Below are 24,014 nucleotides of genomic sequence, written 5' to 3'. Positions count from 1 at the left end.
TGAGCACCGATAATCATGGCGTTGGTATAATCCGTTAGGACTAGAAATGATGAAATTTTTTTTATAGGACTTAGTTTTGATAAATTTTTTTGAATGGACTACAAATAAAAAATTTAAATTTAAATGAAATAAAAATAATTTTTGTTTTAATACTTACAATTTAAATTTTTTACTGTTAAAATTACAATTCAAAATTTAAATTCTCAAACAAACACATCCCCATATTAACCCACAAATTTAATTTTAATTTTTTTTTTTTAAAATAATGAATTTCTTCGCCCACCAATTCTTTTATAGCTTAAGTTTTAATAAATATTATTCTCTTTATCCAATTTGATATATTCTTTGTAATTTTGTACCCCCTCCATCTACAGTATAAGATTATAAATAATTAAGAAGTGTATTAGTAAAAATAATTATTATTTAGTAAAAATAATTATAGATTAAGAGTAAAATAAAAAAATAATTTAATTAAAATTTTAAAAATTATAAAATTTAAATTTTAAAATGCAATTAAAATATATAATTATATTTTTAAAAATAAAAAGAACAATATGAAATAGATGAAAATAGAAAATAAAATCAAATTACTGGGACGAAGGAGTAATAGAGTAATAATCACAATTCACTCCATTTGAACTTGGAAAACCGCAGCAAAGTAACAGCAGAGAAATTTCTTCAAACCATTCTCAGCTGTACGCCATCAACACAAACAAGATCCACCGCCGCCGCCGCCGCCGTCGCGACAATCCGGTTCATTGGAGCCTAAGGCCGCACAGAGGATTTTAGTTATATAAGGTACATATCGAATCCATTATCTTCCAATGGCAACGGCGACTTACCCACCGCCGCCGCCGTACTACCGACTGTACAAGGAGTATTCAAAGGATCCTGACTCCGCCCCGGCGCCGCCGCCCCCGATTCAAGGTCCATATGTACTCTATGGCGCCAGTTACACGGTATCGTACCCTAAACGCCTTTTGAATTCGAATTGTATTTGTTTATTTCGATTGCCGCGGTTGCGAAATTCGTTTTTCCATTCCTTCCACGGATTTCTGATGCGTTCCACCGCTACTTTCCTACTCACAGGCAAAGAAAGAGATAATTGATCATAAAACATATGCACAAGTTTGCCTGTTTGTTTGTTCATTATACACAGAGTAGATCTAGTTCAGGTGTAGAGTTGGATTAAAAACGGTGATATCCGGTGCATATGCACTCGCTACTGGACATTGAGCTTACACACAACCTAACATAGCCAGAAATTGTGTTTATCTGTGTTGGTATTTGGAGTACTTTGGTGTTCTAGTGTGTTTTGTATTTGAAATTTTTTCAAGTAAAGTGTACGTTGTGATGGTTTAAATCCAAAACCCCTAAAATTTGTGTTAGATTTAAGGTACTGTATTTTTTTTAAGTGAAAAATGATTTGAAAGCATAAGTAAAAACACCAGTATTTCCACCATGCTTTGTATTGTTCTATGGCTTAATCCGCTAGGGTTTCAATATTGGTATGATCTGTGGTTAGCAAATAAAAAAGATTTTTGGAGTGATTTGGGGTTTTGGATTTGAAAATTTTTGAATGACAACTAGGTGTTCTATATTGTAATTGGATGGTTTCTTGATATTATGGTTTGAAAGGAAACTAGGGGTTTAGTTCGATTTTTCTTTAGGGAATTTTTATCATAGCTTGTACAAAAACAACTTCAGAAACACATCCTAACACTCCCTTAACTATTTTTTTTTCAACCTAGATTGAGTTTGGAGGTTTGAGTTTTTTATTTAAATAATGCTTGATGTGATGTTTTCTGAAAGTAAAGTGTATTTTTTCGAAGAACGATGAGTTCAAATAGTAGCAAACTAGATAGAAACAAAAGAGAAACACACCCTAGTTGCTCATAGAAAACACATCCCAAGTTATATATTGAAAATCAGAAATCTGTCTGTCAAACTAAGCTTTGTGATATTGACTATTGTGCAGACTGATGATGTACTTCCTGGTCTAGAAGAGCAAGGTGTTCGTCAACTGTATCCTAAAGGACCGAATATTGGCATGTATTACGCACACCTTACTTTTTGTTGTATTTGCATTTTATTTCCTTTTCCTTTATCATTTTGGTGTTCAAATTTACTTACCTTCTCTGCTGCATTGTGTAGCTTGTTTTATAACTAATGTGTTTTGTGAAACTGATAAAATGCAACCGAAAAAAAAAAAACACCCAATTAGGATGTGGCTACAGATTGCAGTTGCAATTCTAAGAATGGTGTTGAAATGATGTTTGCTGTTTGAAGATGAATTTTGAGTGTTAGGCATTGCTCTTTTTAGCGAATGATGAAATGCCCTCGACCTCTTTTTAAGCTCAATTTTATTCTGCTTTGTAGTTTATTTGTTGTGGGAACGGGAGGTAAATTATTGTGATTGTTAGAAATGGTGAAGTAGCTTAATCTGTTTCTACATTATTTGAATACGTAAATTGTCTAGTTTATCAAACCCAAACTTTGATGTCTCTAGTTAAATTCTCTTGCATCAAACTTAGTTAGAAATAGCGACGTTCCTACATTATTTGAATCTGTAAATTGTGATGGTGAGCTTTCTGATTGTCGTAGAAATCTTGTACTGGAACATATTATTCAGTTATTAAATTACTCGATATCACTTATTGAGTGTTTGCCTATTCTTCCCATATAGATTTCAAGAAGGAGCTGAGATCACTTAACCGTGAATTGCAACTACATTTGTTGGAGCTTGCTGATGTTCTTGTGGAGAAGCCGTCACAATATGCTAGGAGAGTAGAAGATATCTCGCTTATTTTCAAGAACTTGCATCACCTGCTCAACTCATTGCGCCCACACCAGGTGAACTATATATGCCATTTCACAAAAATATCGTAGGATGTGTTTGTTTGTAGGTTTGGATTTTTGAATAGTGAAAAGTTGAATTTGAATAGTTGTTTGATGTGATATAAATGATGTGATGCTTTGAATGTAAAATAAATGTGTAGTATAATATATATAAAAAAAGTAATTGTTTGATTTGATATTTTTTGAGGGAAATCTTAATCTAATACTCCCTCCGTCCAAGCTAAAAGTATACATTTACTTTTGGCGCGGAGATTAAGGAATAATAGTATTTTAATTATAGTGTGTAGGTAAAAGTAGTGAAATGATATTTTTGCCCTTACTTTTTTGGTATAAAAGTAATGATATGATGTAAAGTAGGGGTATTTGTGGAAAAAATGGGGTATTTAATGAAATTGTTACTTTGTAATTGGACGTCCCAAAATAGAAATATATATACTTTCTAGCTGGACGGAGGGAGTAGTAAAATTCGGTGGTAAAAACCCCAAAAGAACACAATCGTAGACTCTAGTTGAAGAAACTGGTTTGTTTGGGTTTCGCTTTTTTTCACTGAACTTGTTGGCATGGCAGGCTAGAGCTACACTCATCCATATTTTGGAACTCCAGATACAACGGCGCAAGCAAGCTGTCGAGGACATTAAAAGGTATGGTTTGTATTTTACCGTGCCCGTCAATACATGTTTTTAATGAATATGCTAGCATGTTAGTCCGCCCCATTTTTTCCTCTTCAGAAAAATCACGTCAAACATTTTTTTTTTTTTATATTACAAAAAATTGCATCAAAAACACTTACTTATATCATATTAACCACATGTTCTAAGTCAAATTTTTACAATTCTGAATCCCAAAATCCGCTCCGGAACCTACATCCAAACACAGCCTTTGAATTTTTTTTTTTTAAAAATGTCCATTGTTTTGGGATGCACTTGGAACAATGATATTTGAATTGGAAATCGACATTAAATACAATGTTTTAAATAAAAATTAGATTTCAGACGAGATGTTTAAATGAAATTTAGGTGTTTGATACGCTGAATGATAGATATGTTTATATAATAGAATGTTTTGAATGGAAAAATATTTGGGTGTTTGGTACAAAGATTTCTAAAGAGTAAAATTTATATTACCGTAGATTGAACAGTGAAAAACGAATATGAAAGACAAAAAAAAAAAAACCCGAATATCACATTCTAGAGGAAACAAGATTAGTGACACATTTTGTGCAGTTTAAGAAGTGTAGTCGCTTTTCGATCACTCAACATACTTGATGATGATGCTCCAGGAGACGAGAAGAAGCTCAAAAACTTCTCAACGAGGCCCTTGGAACACTTGATGGACAGTAGAGTCCGATCGAAGAGTGAGTCATTTGAACATACTCTTGGAACCCAACATAGGTGACAAACGAGCGAGGCAGAGATGGATATCTATACTTGCGGATCATTAGCAGCATTTTGCCCAAAGGTGCGTCGCATTTCATTAAGTTTCTCTATTATCGTAGTTTTACTTGTAGTTGGCCTTTTACTGCTTAAAAACTTGCCATGTTTTCAAGTGGTAAAGTTCCCCGCATTCGACCTATTCGAAAGATGCGATTCAATCTAATGTTATCCGGGTTTGGATCGGAAATATTTGACTTGTGTTTTGTATTTAAATACATTTAATATGGTATATTATTAAAAGTGTACTCTTTCGTTTTAATAAAACAATTATACATTAATATCAAAATACCGTAGTTTTCACATAAATATAAATATACTATACATATATAATTATATTACACATATAAGTCACTTGGGTCCAAAATTTTGGGCCTTTTTAGGAGTTCATTTTTTATAAGGAAAAAAAAAAAGAAAAAATATATATATATACAGTATAAAATAAAATTTATAAATATATGCATAATATCAAAATATATTTATTAAAATTTGTTTGATTGTATTTAAGTTTGAATTTTTCTATTTCGAGGTATTTTAATATATTTTATGAAAAAATAGTACTATATTTTATTAATAATGATACCAAATAAATCCAAATAAATAAATAATTAAAATTTCTATAATGCAAATAAATAAAAATTTAAATATATATATGTTGGGTATAATATAAATTCATAATCAAATCATACAATATAAATTTTATCAATTAAATTTAATACATATTTATATTATTTTATTTATTATCCATCAAATCAATACACGTTAAAACTCCCCAAATCCCAATCAAATTCATACACAAAAAGAAACAACAAAATTCAAACCCATTTTAAAATTCGAATAAAAACCAAACTCAAACCCAACTTTCCCCAAACTCCCCTAAAGAAACACACCCTAAAATATTTACAAATAAATAAAACAATTTAAGTACTTATTTATAATTAAAATAAATTAATTTTACAAATAAATTAGAGTTTGTTTATTAATGAGATTGATATAAATAAAAGAAATATGAATATATTTTGAACGAGTCTAATGCTATATACTTCCTCCATCAACATTATTTAGCACATTTGGGCTTGGCACGTTTAAGGAAAATGAATAGTTTATTAAAAAAAATAAATAGAAAATGTCGGTCAACATTATTTAGCACATTTGAACTCGGCACGATTAAGAAAAATAAATAATTTATTAACAAATAAAATAAAAAATATAATAAAGTTAGTATTATTTATTATAATTATTTTATATAGACTAATGGAATAAATTTAATAGAAGAATAATAATAAAAAAAAGAATAAATTTGATCAGAAAGAGTATTATTTTAGAGAAATAAAATAAAAAAAAAAAATTTAAAACATAGTACCAATCGGCACCGGAACACTAGTCTTGCTATATTGAATGAAAATGTGTACAGAAAATGTAAATAACAAAAATAATGCAATTGAAATAAAAAGTAAAAGTAAATGATACTCCCTCCATCAAATTTATCATGTGTATATTGCCGTTTTTGTTCGTCCCACATTTGATGTTACTTTTATTTTTTTGGAAAATGATTACTCATTTTAATTTTCTTTTAAATTTTTTTATTTTAATTAAACTAATTAGTTGTCTTAATATTAATTATTTTTATTAATAAATTTTTAATTATCTAGTAATTATACTTATTCTAATTTTTCGTTTCTGACCAAGACACCCGACACCCGTTATGGGATGAATATAGTATTTTTTTATATAATTTATTATATTCCATGATTTTTTTAAAAAAAATATAAAAATATAAGTACATAAAAAAAAGAATACCATGTGAACATATTTAAAACTAACGCGTATTGAATTCTGTTCTTTTGCATTTGATGTCGACATTAATTTAAATATAATATTTTATCAAAATAAATAATATTATTTTTTTATAAAAAATTGTTTGTACGATAAAATCATTAAAATTAAAATTCAAAAAATACATATTAATATGTTATTTAATTAATCCTAACGGTCCCCACAATCCTTTTTTTTTTTTTTAAGTTTGACATGTGAAGATAATGACTATATTTAATTGCAGATTCGACTTTATTTTTATATTTTTATAATCTATAATAAATTATTTGTAATAGAAAAATAAGTCCTATTAAGGTTGTTGTTTTCCAATTTTTAATTTTTTTTATAAATAATAAAAATATTAAGTATTTAATGTCATTTTTTATAAAAGAAAATATACATTTTTATTTATAAATAGTAAAGTTTTAAAAAATATATATATTTATAAAAAATTGTTTGGGGGATTGGATTAGATTTACACTATTCATCCAATTTTTTCCCCTCAAAAACATCAAATCAAACACATATTTTTCATTTTTTATATTATACTAAAAATCAATTTTACATTCAAAACATCACATCAACACCTATTTATATCACATCATACAACTATTTAAACTCAAAATTTTTACTATTCAAATCCCAACTCAAAATCCAAACCCCCAAACAAACACACCCTAAAAGTATCGAAACATGTTTGCCCTATTGGCTTGGCTACTACAACTTTTGGTCAACACTATTGAAATGTCACTATTTATATTATAAGGAAATAATTATATATTAATTATATTATACTTTGTTTTGAATTAATTCCATTATTATTTTTTAGAATTATAAAAAAAAATTTTATTATTTACAAAATAATATACACATCAACTAAATTTTATTAATATAAAAATTTAAAAATATTATAATATATACATTTATTCCAAAAAACATAATACTCCCTCCGTCCCGTTGGAAGGGTGATGTTTGTTCTTTGCACGTAGATTTTTTAATATTAATATTATATTGGATTATAGTAAAAAGACAAAAATATCCCTATTAGTATGATATAATATAAAAGTAATAACATTTGTGTAATATATTGCAAGTTGAAAGGGTATTTATTATGTTAAGTAGGTAGTACAATTACTAAATTAGAAAATGATAACCTTATTTTAGGACGAACGAAAATAGAAAATGGTAACCTTTCAATAGGACAGGACAGAGGGAGTATATTATCTATCATAATTATTTATATTACTTAATTTTCTATAATTCATATATATAAAAAATTTCTGCAAATCAAAAGACAAAACAAACAAAACCTAATTTGTGGGTTTATTTTCTTTTTAAAAAAGTTTCATGCTCGACTTGAATAAAAATCGATAAAAAATAATATTATATATTAAAGTATTAGATTTTTATTTTTTTTAATGAATGAATAGAATATATATTATATATAAATATGTATATATATTACTTCCTCCGTACAGCTAGAAAGTATACACATTTCTATTTTGGGACGTCCAATTACAAAGTAAACATTCACTACAAAAAAAAATAGTATATTTGTAACGGAATTCCGTCCCTAAAGATCACGTAGCTAACGTAATTCCATCATTAATTCCGTCTCTAATATCATTAGTAACGGAAAAAGTAAATTTAAAGACAAAAAAATCTCGTTACAAAAATGATATTTTCTTGTAGTGATTTCATTAAATATCTTACTTTTTTCCACAAATACTCTTACTTTACATCACATCATTACTTTTATATCAAAAAGTAAGGACAAAAATGTCATTACACTATTTTTAACTACCCATTATAATTAAAATACTATTATTTCTTAAATACCGTGCCAAAAGTAAATGTATACTTTATCCGTGGACGGAGGGAGTATATTTTTTATAATTGTTAATTGAGAAACATATACTCCCTCCGTCCCGCAACAAGGGTGACGTTTGCTTTTTGCAAGTAGATTTTTGAATATTAGTATTATATTATATTATAGTAAAAAAAGACAAAAAAAAATACCTCTATTAGTATGGTGTAATATAAAAGTAATGATATTTGTGTAATATATTGTAAGTTGAAAGGGTATTTTTTATATTAAGTAGGTAGTACAATTACTAAATTAGGAAATGATAACCTTATTTTGGGACGGACAAAAATAAAAAATAATAACATTTCAATTAGACTGAGGGAGTATATTGTTTCGTTGAGTTATTTTTTATAAATGTATTCACTCTAAATTTTATTTTTCACATAATCAATCACTATCATAATCATTACTATTTAAAATATCTCAAAAAATACTTGCAATTACTATGTTGATTTTTATTTTTATTTTTTATTCAACACATATATACATCTAGACATATTACATATTAGTCATATTTTTATTTTTAATATTATATTATTTTTTATATTCGTAAAATATCTATTGACTACATATGATTCTTTTAAAAAAATCATATAAATATTGATTTTAAAATAAAAATATTTTATTTAAAATATTAAATCAAATATATAATCTAATTAATTTTTTTCCATTTTTTTTCTAACTTTAATTTTAATACAATTTTTTATATATATGATATAATCTTGATATTTTTTAAAATTTGATTTTCTTTTTAAAATGGTTATATAAATTATATTTAAAATATATAAAATGAAAATAATTTGTAATGAAGATACTTCATAAAATTAAAAATATTGAAATAATGATAATAATAATAATAATAAAAATAATTTGAAATAGGGACATATCCAAAACAAAAAACACACCCATAACTACGATGGCGACGACGTGACAATTCGTTTCATGTGACTATGTATTATCCACATAATTTTATTGGTAAAAATAATTTTATAATTTTTTTATTTTTTTTAAAATTGTATTGAAATATAAAAAAATATAATAATATAAATAATAGTATAATAATATCCACACTTATTCGATTATTTGAATGACCTTTAAATTTATACGTCTTTCAAAATAAAGTGTCAATATCAATCATGTAATATAAAATATTTTTGTGTATATATATATATTTATTTAAATTAAGATGTTTAATTAGATTCAAAATCGAATTCTTATCTAAGGATATGTGTGGTTTGCTTTTGCTTTTAGTTTTATTTATTTTTTATTTGATTTTTTATTTAAATAGTATTGATGTATAGTATTTTATTGTATATATAATGACCTAATTGTCCATAATTAGGTTATATATATATATATATAGTAGTTTACATATTGGTTAATATTGAATGAAATTACGGCGCACAAGAGTTATCGATCACTAAAAAAAAAATAGTATATTTGTAACGGAATTTTGTTTCTAAAGTGTACGTAGCAAACGTAATTTCATTTTTAATTCTGTCTCTAATGTTATTAGTAACGAAAAAAGTAGATTTAAAGATGAAAAAACGTCGTTACAAAAATGATATTTTCTTGTAGTGATATTGAGATTTTGTAATTGATCGTCTTCATATCTCTCGTCTAATCTCCTTTTGGGAGCATCAAATATTCTCTTTCGTATCCAAATTTTACGTCTCATCTCATTCTATATCTACCCAACTATGATCTTTCCCTATTTTTTTTCGATCTTTTTCAGATCCTGAAATTATATCTACTCTAGTCGATCTCTTACCATCGTCCTCTTCTCCTCCAGTAGATCTATTTGCGCTTCATGTGCCGATGCTTGAGCCTTTTCTTGATATCCATCTTATCCCTGCGGCCAGTATCTGTCGGTTTACTCATGTAAGTCAATTTTCTCCTCATCTTATTAATTATCATTGTTACACTGCCATATGATCTCATCGTAAACTCAAGTCTTTTCGAGAGGTAAAAATTGATATTTTGTGACAAACTATATTAAGAAAAATACAAGCCCTCAAGAAGACAAACACTTGGAATCTCATGACTCCGTTACCCGAAAAAAAAAACTATCGGCTGCAAGTGGATTTACAATATCAAGATCCACTATTTACAATATATAACACAAATGTCGTTACCTTTATATCATACAATACTAATAGGGTTGATTTAATTTTTTTACCTTTATTTCTATTTTATATCATATAATACTAATATTTTTAAAACCCGGTGCAAAAAACAAATAAATATATAAATATGAGACCGAAGAGTATAATATAATCAAACTTACTAAATAAATAAATGTATATGTTGTATTAAATATTTAATCATATTTGGTGTATAGTGATTTAATGTAACTTTTCGGATATTGAGTATTGTACGTATTTCCGCGCTATAACTATGTATCTATTTGCTTTTTACATTGAATTTTACAAATATTAGTATTATATTAGGATGTAGTAGGAATAAGGTATAAATGACTTTATTTAAAAAAATAAATAAATAAATACTTTGTTATGGCACGAACTAAAATAAAAAAATAAAAAATTTGAAACGGGGGAGGGAGTACAGAATTTTACCGGGAACTATAGAATCTTAAAAGAACAAACGCAATACAAATACATGAAGAAATTACAAAAACTTGAGATCTGGAAATAAATTGGTATTTTGCGTTAGATCTCATCATAATTCATATATAATTTCTAGAGAAAGATTGAATTAATAATTACAACAAAGATCATCATATAAATGCCTAATGCCTTCTAATGGTAACGGAATGCAAGACAAACAAACCAAGCACGGTTATACTACACACTATTCTAATGACGCGTAATTAATTAATTAATAATATTAATAATAATATTATTATGATTAATAACCAGAATTAACATACTGATTAATGGATCTCGGCGAGCTGAGGAGCGGCGCCGCCTCGGCTTTAGTCGCCGGCGGTGAAGCCGCTAGTTTGCTGGCGACGTACGGCGCGTTCGCCGTGATTCTGTCCTTTCTCTTCTCCAGGAATCTCGCCAACGAATTTTTCCGAGCTATTGGTAGATCTGAAATCCGAAAGTTAATGAAATCAGTTACAGGTATGAGGAATCTCGAATTAGTGATGTAATTATCGCTTTCGATGTGGATTTGTTGTGGAGAATTGATGAAATCGGCTTACCGGAGACGAGAGCTGGCTGAGGAGGACGGCGGCCGGAATCTGCCAGAGAGAAATTGTGGAAAACGTTAGGAGTTGCTCCGGTGGCGGATTCCGCCGGACTTGGAGCTGGAAAGGAGGTAGAGTGGAGGTTGTTTGCACCGCCACCGGCGCCGCCGCCGCTGCTGCACTTCCTGGCTAGAGTAACTATTTCCATAGCCTTCTCCGCCGGCAAATCGTTATACACCAACACTTGACCGCCGTAGAAAATAGTCATCTGTCCGGATTCCGGCGAACAACTGCCGCACGCAAAAAATCCTACCTCAGCAACCGTCCAAACACCAAATAGACGAAGAACAAATTCAAAACCCAGGGGTAAAAAAGTAATTAACCTCATATTCTCTTCCCCGGCGCCGACGAGCTTGGGGAGCAAATTCATCTGCACTTTAACGTCTCCGGCGACCGGAATCTGAGTAGATTCCTCAATTTTAGGCAACAGATTCATAGTTCCTAACCAAAAATCAAAAAAAAAAAAAAACACAAATCAGGAAACCACAAAAAATCAAACAAATCCAGAAACCACAAAAGCACATCTCCAAAATTCTCCAAATCCTCTCACCTTTAACCTCGAAACTCGGAGCTAATCCAAGCGTAAGCTCTCCAAAACTCCCCTTCTCCTTCAGATATTGACTCAACAAACTACAGGTCTGCGAAAAATTTGATCTACCGCCTCCGTACAACGCTCTCTCCGACGAAGACATCGTCCTTCCGGCGAATTGATGCTTGTAGGCAAAAAACTTCTCTGAACGAAAGCGATAACTACCAACAATTTGGAGAAAAAATCAATGGAAGATTTCTATGCATATGTTCATCTCTCTCTCTCTCTATATATATCTATCTTTATATATATTGAATTGATCCTTTGAGGGTAAGGTTTATAAAAGAGCACGAGGAATATGTGTGTGAATTTAAAAAGGCGGTGGGGCCCGCCACGGCCGACTACCTGCCACTTGCCGGACATAATAATTTAAGTAATAGAAATATATATATATATATATATATTTTTTTTTTTTTATTTCAATTTTTAGTAGTAATTGAGATTGTGCAGCTTTCACAAAACATTTTTACTATTTAATTTTCTTTTCCTTAAAAAAAATATTCCCTCCGATCTAATCAACTTTCAATATTTTGTTTTTATATATCATAAACACATGCAATATTTTTAAAATAAAAAATAATTAATTATACTTAATTTATATTATACATTTTATTCCTTCACATCATCCAAAAAAAAAAATATATATTTCTCTCTTCATCGCATCACATAATTTTTAAATTATCCATACTTAATACTACCCACCTAAAGATCCGTGCCAAAAGCAAATGTTACACCTTGTTTAGGACTGAGGGACTATCATATTAAATAATTATTTTTTATATTATATTATAAATTTATTTTATATTCAAAACATAACATCAATATTTATTTATATCAAATCAATCAACTATTCAAATTCGACTTTTTACTATTCAAAATCCAACCCCAAAACTTGAAACCCACAAACAAACACACCCTAAGTTTCATTTAATTTAATATTTTTTTTTTATTTTCATATATCCCACATTGTCTTTTTATCTAATATGATTATATATTTTAATCAAATTTTAAAATTTATAATTTATAATTTTTCAAAATTTTAATAAAATTATTTAGTCATTTTTATTAAATTATAATTATTTTTATTAATATATTTTTAATTATTTACAAATTATATTTATTTAAAATTTTGTGTTTGAATTAAAATAAACAAATTAAATGATAGGGGTAAGTAATAAATAAATAAATAAGAAAAAAAAAAAAGAAAAAAGGAATATTGTAATAATGAATGTGGATTAGTTTCAATTGAATACGTGTTGTTTATACTTATTCAAATCGCACGTGTTTATTTGCGCGTATTGGGAAGACGTCGACGTGGCCTGTTTGGGCGTATGCTGATTGCCCTTCAGTTTGGGTATTATTTACGCCGTTTGCCATTGTGGGAGCTCCGTTAACGGTCGCCGTTTCTTTTCGTGCCACGTTCCGTAATGTCTGCCACTACTTCAATTTAAATTAAATATTTTGAGTATTTCTTCATTATTTAATACTTTTCCAACATATTTTTATTTTTTCCTTCATCCTATTTATTTTATATTTTTTTTAAATTTTAATTAGATTAATTAGGTATAGTAATCTTAATATACTTTTTTTTTTAATTCAAAGTAACTTTTTTACTTTTTTTTTGTCCCATTTATTTTATCAATTACTCCGAATTTTTACTTAAATTACAAACATACCATTATATATACAATTATTTTACACAAAAAGTCAAATAGAAAAAATATCAAAATCTTTTATATATTATTTCTTAATCTACTAGGTCCGACAAGACAAGTTACATATGTGTGGTAGATGGACCTAGAGACATCAGAGTTTGAGAATCTATAACCTCACGGTCACAAGTTCACGAACATTTCTATCTTAATATATAATTAATATATAATTATTTTTATTATACAATAATTATTTTTATTATTCTATATCTTTTAAAAAATTAGTTTATATTAAGTATAAAGATATATATATTTATTTTCTTGTATTAATATTTCAAATTTTATTCCATACATAATTATATTCTTATTGCACATATATTTTTTATTGCAATATTACTTTTGAAATATTTAAAAATATATTTTATTTTTTTAATTATATATATTAAATATATTTTAAAATTATCAATATTATTAATTATAAAAAGTAATTAAGTAATACATAACAAATATTACTATTAATAAATATTTACTAATTTTGTCAAATCACAATTAACTAAGGGAAGGTAACAATTCAATTAAATTATATTGTGAATCTTGACTTTCTCACCACAATTATATTTAATACGAACAACAAATACGACTTTAGTGTTGATAGAGAATATATTTTTAATATTTTTAATATTATTTAATAACTCCCAATTTCATCTTAATATTTTTGTCTATTTATTTTAAACGCAATTGCTTTGAATAATCTTATAATTGGTATTTAGAATAGTAAAATAATAAATAAATGATATTCTCTCCGTCATGCAAATATGTGCTCATTTGATCGGACACGGATTTTAATAAAAGTAGGTAATAATGATTACTTTTTTCTTTTATAGTAAAAAAAGTACAAAAATTTAATAAGTTTTTACTTAAAAAGAAAATAAGAATATTTTTCAATATAACCCAAAAAAAGAAGTGAGCATAGATTTGAACGACGGAGGGAGTAGTAGTTAGGGTGCTAAATTGATCAAGTAAACACATTATCTCGACATAATTAACGATTTATTACAAAACAAATAACATATATATTGTATGATATAAAAACATATATTGTGTGGATTATGGCGGAGGCTACAATGTTAAATTTTAATTCATTATTGTGCTGAACAATACGCAATGCGCTAACAAATAACACATGGTATTACTATTGACAACACATCATTTATATTAATATAATATAAATACAGCACATGATATAGTCTCACACAGCACATGTCACAGTTATTTTTAATATATGAGATACTCTTATACAACACACGTTGTAATTATAAGTAAACAACACATGCTTTTATTACAAACATCACATCTTGTTTGTTATAAAAATATGTGTTGTTTCTATATTTTATTCTATTGTAACCACAGTATATTGTGCAATATAAATTTATACTGTGTTATGTTATATGTTTGTATTAACATTTGATGTGTGGATCATATATCGTAGTATATTGTATAATTTTTTTATTTTGCGGAAGTACTATATATAATTATACAATGCATTATAAAAAAATGTGTTATATTATACTCCTTCTATCCCAATACAATAGTCTTGTTTATCATTTTTTCCGTTCCAAAATAATAGTCTTATTTTCATAAATAATCATATCACCATAAAATTACCCTTACTTTTTTATTTTCATTACACAATTGTCACTAAATTTTACACTAATACACTCACAAGGGCAAAAAAGTCTTTTATTTATACTTTTTACCAACTACCAATATAGTATCAATATTCCTTAAATATCGTGTCCAACCCAATTAAAACTATAGTTCTGAGACGAAAAAAATATTAAAATATGCTATCGAATACTGATTTGACACAATCACTATAGTAACCAAAGCGTAAACAAATATACGCGAAGGACTATTATTAAAATCTTGAAATATCTCCATTATAAATAAGGGTAAATTATCCTTTTGTTTTGGTAAAAATGCACAAAGCATCTTATATTTTATTTATTACGTGAAACTCAATTGTATTAATATAAAGTTTGCATGAAACACCATCTTTGTCCAAAATTGATATTTTGTTATAAATAAAGACTTAACTTACACAAGTTTTATATAAATAAAAAACGCAAAATATCTTAACTAATTTTTTTTGAATAAAATAAATAAATAGATAATTGATTAATCATTTATTTTTATAGTTTTTATAAAAATCAGATAACAATTTGTTTTAGAAAAACTATAAAATTAAGGATTAATCAATTGTTTATCTATCTATTTTATTTTAAAAATTTATTTAAGATATTTTGCGTTTTTTACTTGTATAAAATATGCATAATTTAGATATTTATTTAAAACCAAATATCGGTTTTGAACAAAGAGAATATTTCGTGCAAATTTTATATTAACATAAGGAAGTTTCACGCAATAAATAAATTACAATATTTTTTGTGCATTTTTATTAAAACACAAGGATGTGTTACCGTGTTACTATACATATTGTAAATAAAATAAATTTATTATACTTAATACTATCCACGCAAATTCTCCTGAAAATAAATAAATAAATTTATCATATGTGAAATGAAGAAAATATTAAAAAAAATTTTCAAAAAATACAATATTAATTATTGTTAAATTTAAACTAAAATAGAACTTTGGTTCAAAAATTTTTATTATAAATTTTGTTTTTTATTTTCTATAAACTATATATTAATTTAACATATAAAATATTATATAAAAAAATAAATTATTTAAATACAATCACAAAAACCAAAGAAACCTTATTCACGTGATTCAATCAATTTTAGTTATTAATTTGACTATTTATTTATTTTGGGGCATGAATTTAATATAAATAATTAAAGTAATGAACATGTGAATTAGTTAAGAGTGTTTGACCTTTTTGCTAAAGTACTTGTCGGCAACGAAGCTCACATACTAAAAATATATTTTTTTTTATTTTTTATTTTTTATTTTTTATTTTTTAAAAAAGGCTGACAATACCACAAAACACATGCTTTATATTGATATGTTTATAATTAAACTTACAGATTCTTAGGCTCTATTAATATATATTTGAAAATCTTAATATTATTTATCAACTATTAATTTTTAAAAATATTTTTTATATTGTAGTCATTTTTCTTTAAAAAAAAATTTAACGGGGATATTTAGTTTGTATCTCGATATATATATATATAAAATTTAGTAAATTAATGACAATAATTTATGCTATTAATTTATTTAGTTTTTATATGAATAGTGATATTGATATTTAAAAATATAAATTAATATATATAATTAAAAAAATTAAAATATATAAAATACAAATATCATATAAAAATAAACTTAATATGTTTTAAATATAAATAAAAATATTTTTATTTGCTTATAATTAATATAAACTATGAGAGTGTTTGAGAAATAACTTTTTGAAAAGCGTCTAGTTTATTGAATAGCTTTTAGCCGTTTGACTGGACCAAAAAACTAATTTCTGAAAAATTCATCTACCCAACGTTTTGAAAGAGTTTTTTTTATTTTAATTTTGGTTATTTCTTATTTACTCTTAAAATTTAATTATTTATTTTATACATATAAATATATTTTTATAGCAGTATTTATTAATTAAATATTATGTATTTTGAAAGAAAATAAAATTTCAATAAAAATAAATATTTGATATTTAATTATGCACATATGTTAATTTTTGTACAATAAATATCAACCATTAATGCAAAAATATGCTTAAAATGAAAGATATCGTGCAAATATTACGTGCATAAATAGAGCCATAATAAATTTGGCAGCAAAATAAATTAATTTTGTCAATAAATGAAGTATATAAATTATTATCTTCCGAAAAAGATAATGATATAAAGATCTTGACAAGAAAGGAAGACGCGCGCAATCAAATCTTTCAGGAATAGAAAACGGCATCGGATGGAAAATGAAAGATTATAAAATCTTCATGTTGGCCAATCAGGACGCGTCACGTGGCACCATTAAAAAAGGAAGCCAAAGTCACTCATCCCCTATGAATAGGAGTCATGGTCAGTTCATTTGACAGATCGAAGTTACATCGAGGATTCAAGCAAATGGGTAAGTCTCTGGACTCTCTCTGTATTGTTCTTCGTGTCATTCGAAGTATTTTTCGTCAAAAGTCACTGATTTGGACTAATGATCCAATATTGGTTGACGAATCGATAGAGTTAACGTTCTTCGTCATATGCCCAAGCCGGAGGAAGGCCAAAGCCATTGAGGAATTTGTCAAAGCCAAGGAAAAGTCTCTAAAGTTCCTCTCAAAGCTTCAAGATGTACATCGCGTTCTTCAACAAAGCATCAACTAGGTCCTCTTCGATCTAAAAGTCAAAGGGACACACCGCCAAAAGTGTTATGGAACACAAAATCCACTTCTTCAAGGATCAAAACTTCAAAAGTCGTTGAAGAATCCATCAAAGCCAATGAAAAGCATCCAAAGTTCATCCCAAAGCTTCGAGGTGTTTATCATATTCTTCACTAAAGCATAAACTCGGTCCTCTTCAATTTAAAAGTCACAGGGGCACGCCACCAAAAGTGTTGTGGAGTACCAAATTCATCTCATCAAAGATCAAAGTCGCGAATCGTCCAAAGAAGAAATCAAATCCAAAGTCGACGATCAAATTGCCTACACGGAGACCGAAACTTTCCAAAAGGCAGCAAGGTCAAACCAAATATCAAAGCCGCGGATCGTCGAAAGAAGATATCAAATCCAAAGTTGAGGATCAAATCACCCGCACGGAGACCAAAACTTTTCAAAAGGCGGAAAAGGTGAACCAAATATCAAAGCCGCGGATCGTCCAAAGAAGACGTCAAATCCAAAGCCGACGATCGAATTGACCACACGAAGACCAAAGCTCTTCAAAAGGCGAAAAAGAAAAATCAAAGTTACGGATCATCCAAAGAAGACATCAAATCAAAAGCCGACGATCGAATCGTCCACACGGAGACCGAAACTCTCCAAAAGGCGCCAAAGACAAATCAAATATCAAAGCTTCAGATCATCTAAAGAAGACATCAAATCTAAAGCTGATGATCAAATCGCCCACACGGAGACCAAAGTCCTCCAAAAGCGGCAAAGACAAAACAAAGATCAAAGTCTTGGATCGTCTAAAGAAGACATCAAATCTAGAGCCGACGATCAAATCGCCAACACGGAGACCAAAATCCTCAAAATGGCGGGAAAGCCAAATCAAATATCAAAGCCTCGGATCGTCTAAAAAAGACATCAAATTCAAAGCCGACGATCAAATCACTTGCACGGAGACCAAAGCTCTCCAAAAGCCGGCAAAGTGAAATCGAAGACCAAACTTTCTCAGATCAAAGAAGTCATCGAAAACTAAGTTGGAAAACAAATCGACCTGTAAGGAGAATCAAATGACCAATTTAGAGAATATGACCCGCTTTAAATCCAAATCAAATATAATTTATACAAATTTTGTATTTATTAAAAATAACACAATTTTTTGTCCACAAATACCTATTATATAATATCATATAATTATTCAAATTCAAAACTTTTACTATTTAAATTTCAATTCAAAATCCAATTCTCGAAACAAACACACCCTCAATCTAACACTTCATTTCAAAAATCAATTTCAAAACTACAAGCAAACAAAACCTATTTAAGGTAGTAATTTTTATCAATCTATCTATTTATTAAAGTTTTGACTTTAATATTTAAGTTGATATTATTAGGTTGAAGCAGCCAATGACCATAAAATAAATAAATATATATATATATATATAATTTATTACAATTTAACGTTATTAAAGAATTGAAAGTTGAATTAATGGCAGAAAAATAATACTCCTGTATTAGTAGTCAATTAATGTGTCTTTGAAAAACAAATAAAGTGCATAAGAATATATTGCTTCAATTTAATTTCTAAAGATGATGAATGAATGTTCGTTAATTTGAATATTTTTGTTCAACATGGCTACAACTTTTTCATGTTGTTAGGCTTTGCTGTGTTTTGAATTTTAATTTCATAAATATTACCCCCTTCGGCCACAAACTAATGTCCTATTTTTCTAATTTGGGACATCCAACAACTATTGTCCTATTTTCTTTTTTAAATATAAATTTTACATTTTTACCCTTCATTCATTCATTACTTTTAATCTCTGCCATACAATTAAAGACAAATTTGTCAATTCATAACAAAAAGACAATCACCTAAAAAACCGTGCAAATATACTTAGGACAATAGAAATTGGACGGAGGGAGTATTTTTATTTTCACTAATATTTTGTTCACGCCCCATTTTAGATGCATTAGACTTTTTTTGTGCGTATAGTATAGAAAATTGTGTAAAAAATATAAAATATATTATTTTAAGTTGAATATTTGATTTTTTAAAAATAAAAATTTGAAGTTTTTTTTTTTTTTTTTTAGTTTTTTAGAAAGTTTTTGGTATTGTCCCTACGCTCATATTTGCACAAATACTTAGATAATTTTTTTTTTTTTTTGTTACGAGGAGAAAACAAACTCACATAAAAATAGTAAATGAATAAATAGTAAAAAAATAAATTATATATATATAAATAAATATAGGACAGTAGTTAGTAGATGCTCTAAATATAAAAATAAAACATTAGTTTATAGACCGAGTAAATATTATTTATAAAAATTGCAATTAAAAAATGGTATTGAGCGAACAAAATATCGATACTTGAATTTTATTAAAAAAAAAATTATACTATCCATTATTTAAAATTGAATTTACTATGTGATCCAGTTTTTTGAATTCGGAATATAAAAATCATTTTGTCCATTACCATTTTAATGTTCGGTTAGTGTCAACGTCTCTCGGCTTCAAATAAGTTCAATGGTAAACTATTTTTAAATTACGTATCTGATTTTTTATTTATTTATTTATTATTATTATTTTTTTATCATTTTAGTATTTTAAATGAATTGTCTGAAAAAAATTCTTCAGCTGAAATTTTTTCGCTAAAATGGTCGTTTAGTATCGGATTGGTCACGCTGGCCTGCCGGTGTTGACATAGCTGACAAATTTCTTTGATAAACTATTTTTTTGTTTCACATCTTTTACTTTTGTAATTATTTAAGAATTTTAAATGGCCGATGTTTGAAAATGGTCTCACAAGTAAAAAATATTCACTAAAATTTACTTGGTGTGTTTGTTTTGGTGTTTGGATTTTGAGTTGAGATTTGAATAGTAAAAATTTTGAATTTGAATAATTGTATGATATGATATAAATAGGTGTTGATGTGATGTTTTGAATGTAAAATTAATTTTTAGTATAATATAAAAAATGAAAAATCGGTGTTTGATTTGATGTTTTTTGGGAAATAAAATAGGATAAATAGTGGATTAAAAATTCAATTCTCCAAACAAACACACCCTTATTGTTTTAAAAATTTGTATATGGGCAAATGAACACACAATTGAATAGCGAAAATAATATTACTTTCGTCTGATTTTAAGGGTTTCATTTACTTTTTACGTATTGATTTTTTATTTAATTATTATACCAAAATATAATGCAAATTAAAAAAAAAATACAAAAATATTTTTATTACTGTATATAATATTAATAAAAAAAATATTTTTATAAAAAATTATACAAATAAATATTTTTAATATTAAATACAATGACAATAGATCGCAGAGTGAGAAACTATATTTTTATCTGAAAATATTGTTTTTCGAATTTTTTAAAAGAGCAGGGAGCAGGCCCGGCAGGGCGACGTTTCGAGGGGTGTACGGGCAAGAAAGTCGGCAAGGGCCCACGCACGTGCTGCGGAAATGTTTGAGAACGGCGGTTGCACGTGCTGCTGCCAACGCTGAGCCGACACGTGTCAGAAATTTCCGTGACAAACACGACTGCGATTGCTGAACTCTAACACGTGTCGACTGATACGATGTCGTTTCATGTCGTGACGACGACGTACTACGTATCATAATAATCTCTAAATAAGACGACGGTTACGAAGGCTCTATTTACACAGCACATTTTTATTTATTTAATATTATTTATTTTTTTAAAATATTATATTAAATATATTTTTTTTTACAAAATATCAAAATTAAATGCTAATTTTTTATTTCTTTTTTAACTTCCAAAATAAAAAAACCCTCCAAAAACCTCCCTAACACATCCAATTTTCTCAGACAGATTGTAACATTTCATAAAATATCAGGTGCGTTTGTTTTGTGTTTTGCTTTCAGAAATTGTATAAATATATTATTTAATTTTTTCGAAAGATATATTAAAAAAAAAAATTGGTAAAGAAACAAACTCCAAGATATATATAGCACATATTTTATAAAATAAAAGCATGTATTATATTTAAAATATATATTTTTAAAAAAATTTATTAGTATTTTTAAATTTTTAAGCCGTGCTTTTTAAATTTTTTAATTGATGTTAAATATGTTTAATAAGAGTATATCATATGTTTTAAAAAGAATAGATTAAATTGCACAAAAATTTATTCGTGGTTTCATGAAATTGCATCAAATTTCTTATACTTTTAAAACTGCGTCAAACTCTCTCGTGGTTTCATAAACTTTGTTTCTAACCCCCTCAATGGTCCTTATTTAACAATATTTGACTTAAATACGCTCAAACTGCGAATAAATTTTAGAACCTCAATTTATAAACCCCTAAAATTACAAATATATATTTTTTTATATTTACCCTAAATATATTTTTTTCTTATGTTTTAAGAGTTTATTTTTACTATTTTTTAGGCTAAATATATAAAAAAAAATAAATATATTTGTAATTTTAGGAATTTAAAAATTGAGATTCTAAAATTTATTTGCAATTTGAGCGCATTTAGATCAAATATCTTTAAATAAGGACCGCTGAGGGGGTTAGACGTAAAGTTTATGAAACCACAAAGGAATTTGACGCAGTTTTAGAAGTACGGGAAATTCGATACAATTTCATAAAACCACATGTGAATTTTGTGCAATTTAGCCAAAAGAATATATATTATACTTTTTATTTTTATATTGTATTTATAATATTTTAATAAAAATAATATGTTTGGATGCATTTCTTTATGTCATAATATTCATTCAAATATTATTTTAATACCAAATTCAAATCAATTTTCTTTTTTCTTTCAAACTAATAAAAAGAAACATTTTGCTTTGAAATAAATAAACATTTGTTCTAAACACAATTATTTAGGTAATAAATATTTTATCGGTTCACTTACAATGTTTACATATTTTTATTTTAATTCATCAAATTCAAAGATTTACATTCCGGGGTTTGACTTTTTTATTGAGATTTGAATCGTAAAATATTTGAATTGAAATAATTATATAATATGGTTGTAAATAAGTATTGATATGATATTTTGAATGTAAAAAAAATAAAAATAGGTATTTGATTTGATGTTTTTGAAGGAAAAGTTACGTGTGAATAGTATGAGTACCCAAAATCCTTCAAACAAACACACCCTTAATAAACGTGGACCATATTACTAACTAATATTCCCTCCGTCCCAGAACTATAGTCTGGGTTGTGTTTGACACAGGATTTAAGAAATATTGATATTATATTGGTAGTGTATAAAAAGTACGGGTAAAAGATTTTTTTGCCCTTGTGAGTGTATTAGTGTAAAAAGTAGTGGCAATTGTGTAATAATAATGAAAAAATAAAAGTAGTTTTATAATGATACGATTATTTATAGAATGACACTATTGTTTTGGGACGGACAAAAATAGTAAGCAAGACTAGTATTGGGACGGATGGAGTAATATATATATATTTTTTTATTCATCGTATTACCCTCACTTTATAAAGTGTAAAGACAATTTGATTTTTATACTATTATATATATCCACTACTATTAAAATACTAATATTTCTTAGGAAAAATTGTACAAAATATATGTAGTTTTACGAAATTGCGTCAAATTCTTATATTTTCAAAATTGCATCAGACATTATTTAGCAAATGATAGTGTATAATAGAATAATATTTCATTATATATATCTAGTTGCTGACATCATATAATTTTTATTTGATTTGTTATATTTGTTATTTTCATCCGTCTCATATATATCATTTCACTTTTATTTTTTAAAAAATAATTATATATTTTAATAATATTTATATTTTATAATTTAAAAATTTTAATTTTTTACTAAACTAATTAGTTATATTGTAATTAATTTTACTAATATATTCTTAATGATTAACTAATCATACAATTTCTAAATTTACAATAATTATGAGAGGGACATGGAGAGTACAATATATTATTAATTTTTAACACAATAAAAATATGTACGACACAATATGAAATATATAAAATGTACAACACAATATGAAATATATAAAATGTACAACACATACTTTTATATAACACAATATGATGATGTGCTATACAATTATAACAAAAATCTCAATTTATCTCGAAAAATTATATCGGTAAAAAATTCTGAGGCAATCATGTGTCACATAATTTTTTTTTAGACAAATTAATGTATCAATCATTGTCTGAGACACCACTGCAACAATTTATCTTGACCATGTTGGATTAAAAATTCAATTGTGGGTT

General features: G+C 26.8%; 2 protein-coding genes across 3 annotated transcripts; one reads left to right on the top strand and one right to left on the bottom strand.

Annotated features, from left to right (window-relative positions):
• The first annotated feature begins 630 nt into the window (after positions 1–630).
• On the top strand, positions 631–4,561 carry LOC127239530 (mediator of RNA polymerase II transcription subunit 7a-like). Its single transcript, XM_051257724.1, has 5 exons — positions 631–959; positions 1,979–2,048; positions 2,687–2,853; positions 3,427–3,500; positions 4,139–4,561. Exons 1-5 carry the CDS (start codon positions 825–827, stop codon positions 4,197–4,199), a joined length of 507 nt encoding a protein of 168 aa, XP_051113681.1. The 5' UTR covers positions 631–824; the 3' UTR covers positions 4,200–4,561.
• A 4,963-nt stretch (positions 4,562–9,524) lies between these two features.
• On the bottom strand, positions 9,525–12,012 carry LOC127239800 (protein TIFY 10b-like). Of its 2 annotated transcripts, XM_051258123.1 has the most exons (5): positions 11,733–12,012; positions 11,506–11,623; positions 11,138–11,412; positions 10,862–11,024; positions 9,525–9,836 (listed from the first exon to the last, which is right to left on the bottom strand). In XM_051258123.1, the coding sequence occupies exons 1-5, from the start codon at positions 11,872–11,874 to the stop codon at positions 9,818–9,820; spliced, it is 717 nt and encodes a 238-aa protein (XP_051114080.1). In that variant the 5' UTR covers positions 11,875–12,012; the 3' UTR covers positions 9,525–9,817. The 2 variants fall into 2 exon arrangements, with proteins under 2 accessions (XP_051114080.1, XP_051114079.1); XM_051258122.1 differs by lacking the exon at positions 9,525–9,836 and having other exon boundaries at positions 10,618–11,024.
• Positions 12,013–24,014: the final 12,002 nt, after the last annotated feature.

This window comes from Andrographis paniculata, unplaced genomic scaffold, assembly GCF_009805555.1.
Source record: "Andrographis paniculata isolate CXL003 unplaced genomic scaffold, ASM980555v1 Contig78END, whole genome shotgun sequence".
Classification (NCBI taxonomy): Eukaryota; Viridiplantae; Streptophyta; class Magnoliopsida; order Lamiales; family Acanthaceae; genus Andrographis; species Andrographis paniculata.
Note: the sequence above shows the minus strand (reverse complement) of the source record. Positions and strands in the feature narration are given on the sequence as shown.

Excerpts from the sequence above, each read along its gene's own strand:
- LOC127239530 (XM_051257724.1), top strand. The coding sequence starts at position 825 with ATGGCAACGGCGACTTACCCACCGCCGCCGCCGTACTACCGACTGTAC. Across the intron at positions 960-1,978 it reads TCTATGGCGCCAGTTACACG|ACTGATGATGTACTTCCTGG; the intron begins GTATCGTACCCT and ends ACTATTGTGCAG. Across the intron at positions 3,501-4,138 it reads GCTGTCGAGGACATTAAAAG|GAGACGAGAAGAAGCTCAAA; the intron begins GTATGGTTTGTA and ends ATGATGCTCCAG.
- LOC127239800 (XM_051258122.1), bottom strand. The coding sequence starts at position 11,874 with ATGTCTTCGTCGGAGAGAGCGTTGTACGGAGGCGGTAGATCAAATTTT. Across the intron at positions 11,624-11,732 it reads TCCGAGTTTCGAGGTTAAAG|GAACTATGAATCTGTTGCCT; the intron begins GTGAGAGGATTT and ends ATTTTTGGTTAG. Across the intron at positions 11,025-11,137 it reads TCAGCCAGCTCTCGTCTCCG|ATCTACCAATAGCTCGGAAA; the intron begins GTAAGCCGATTT and ends TTCGGATTTCAG.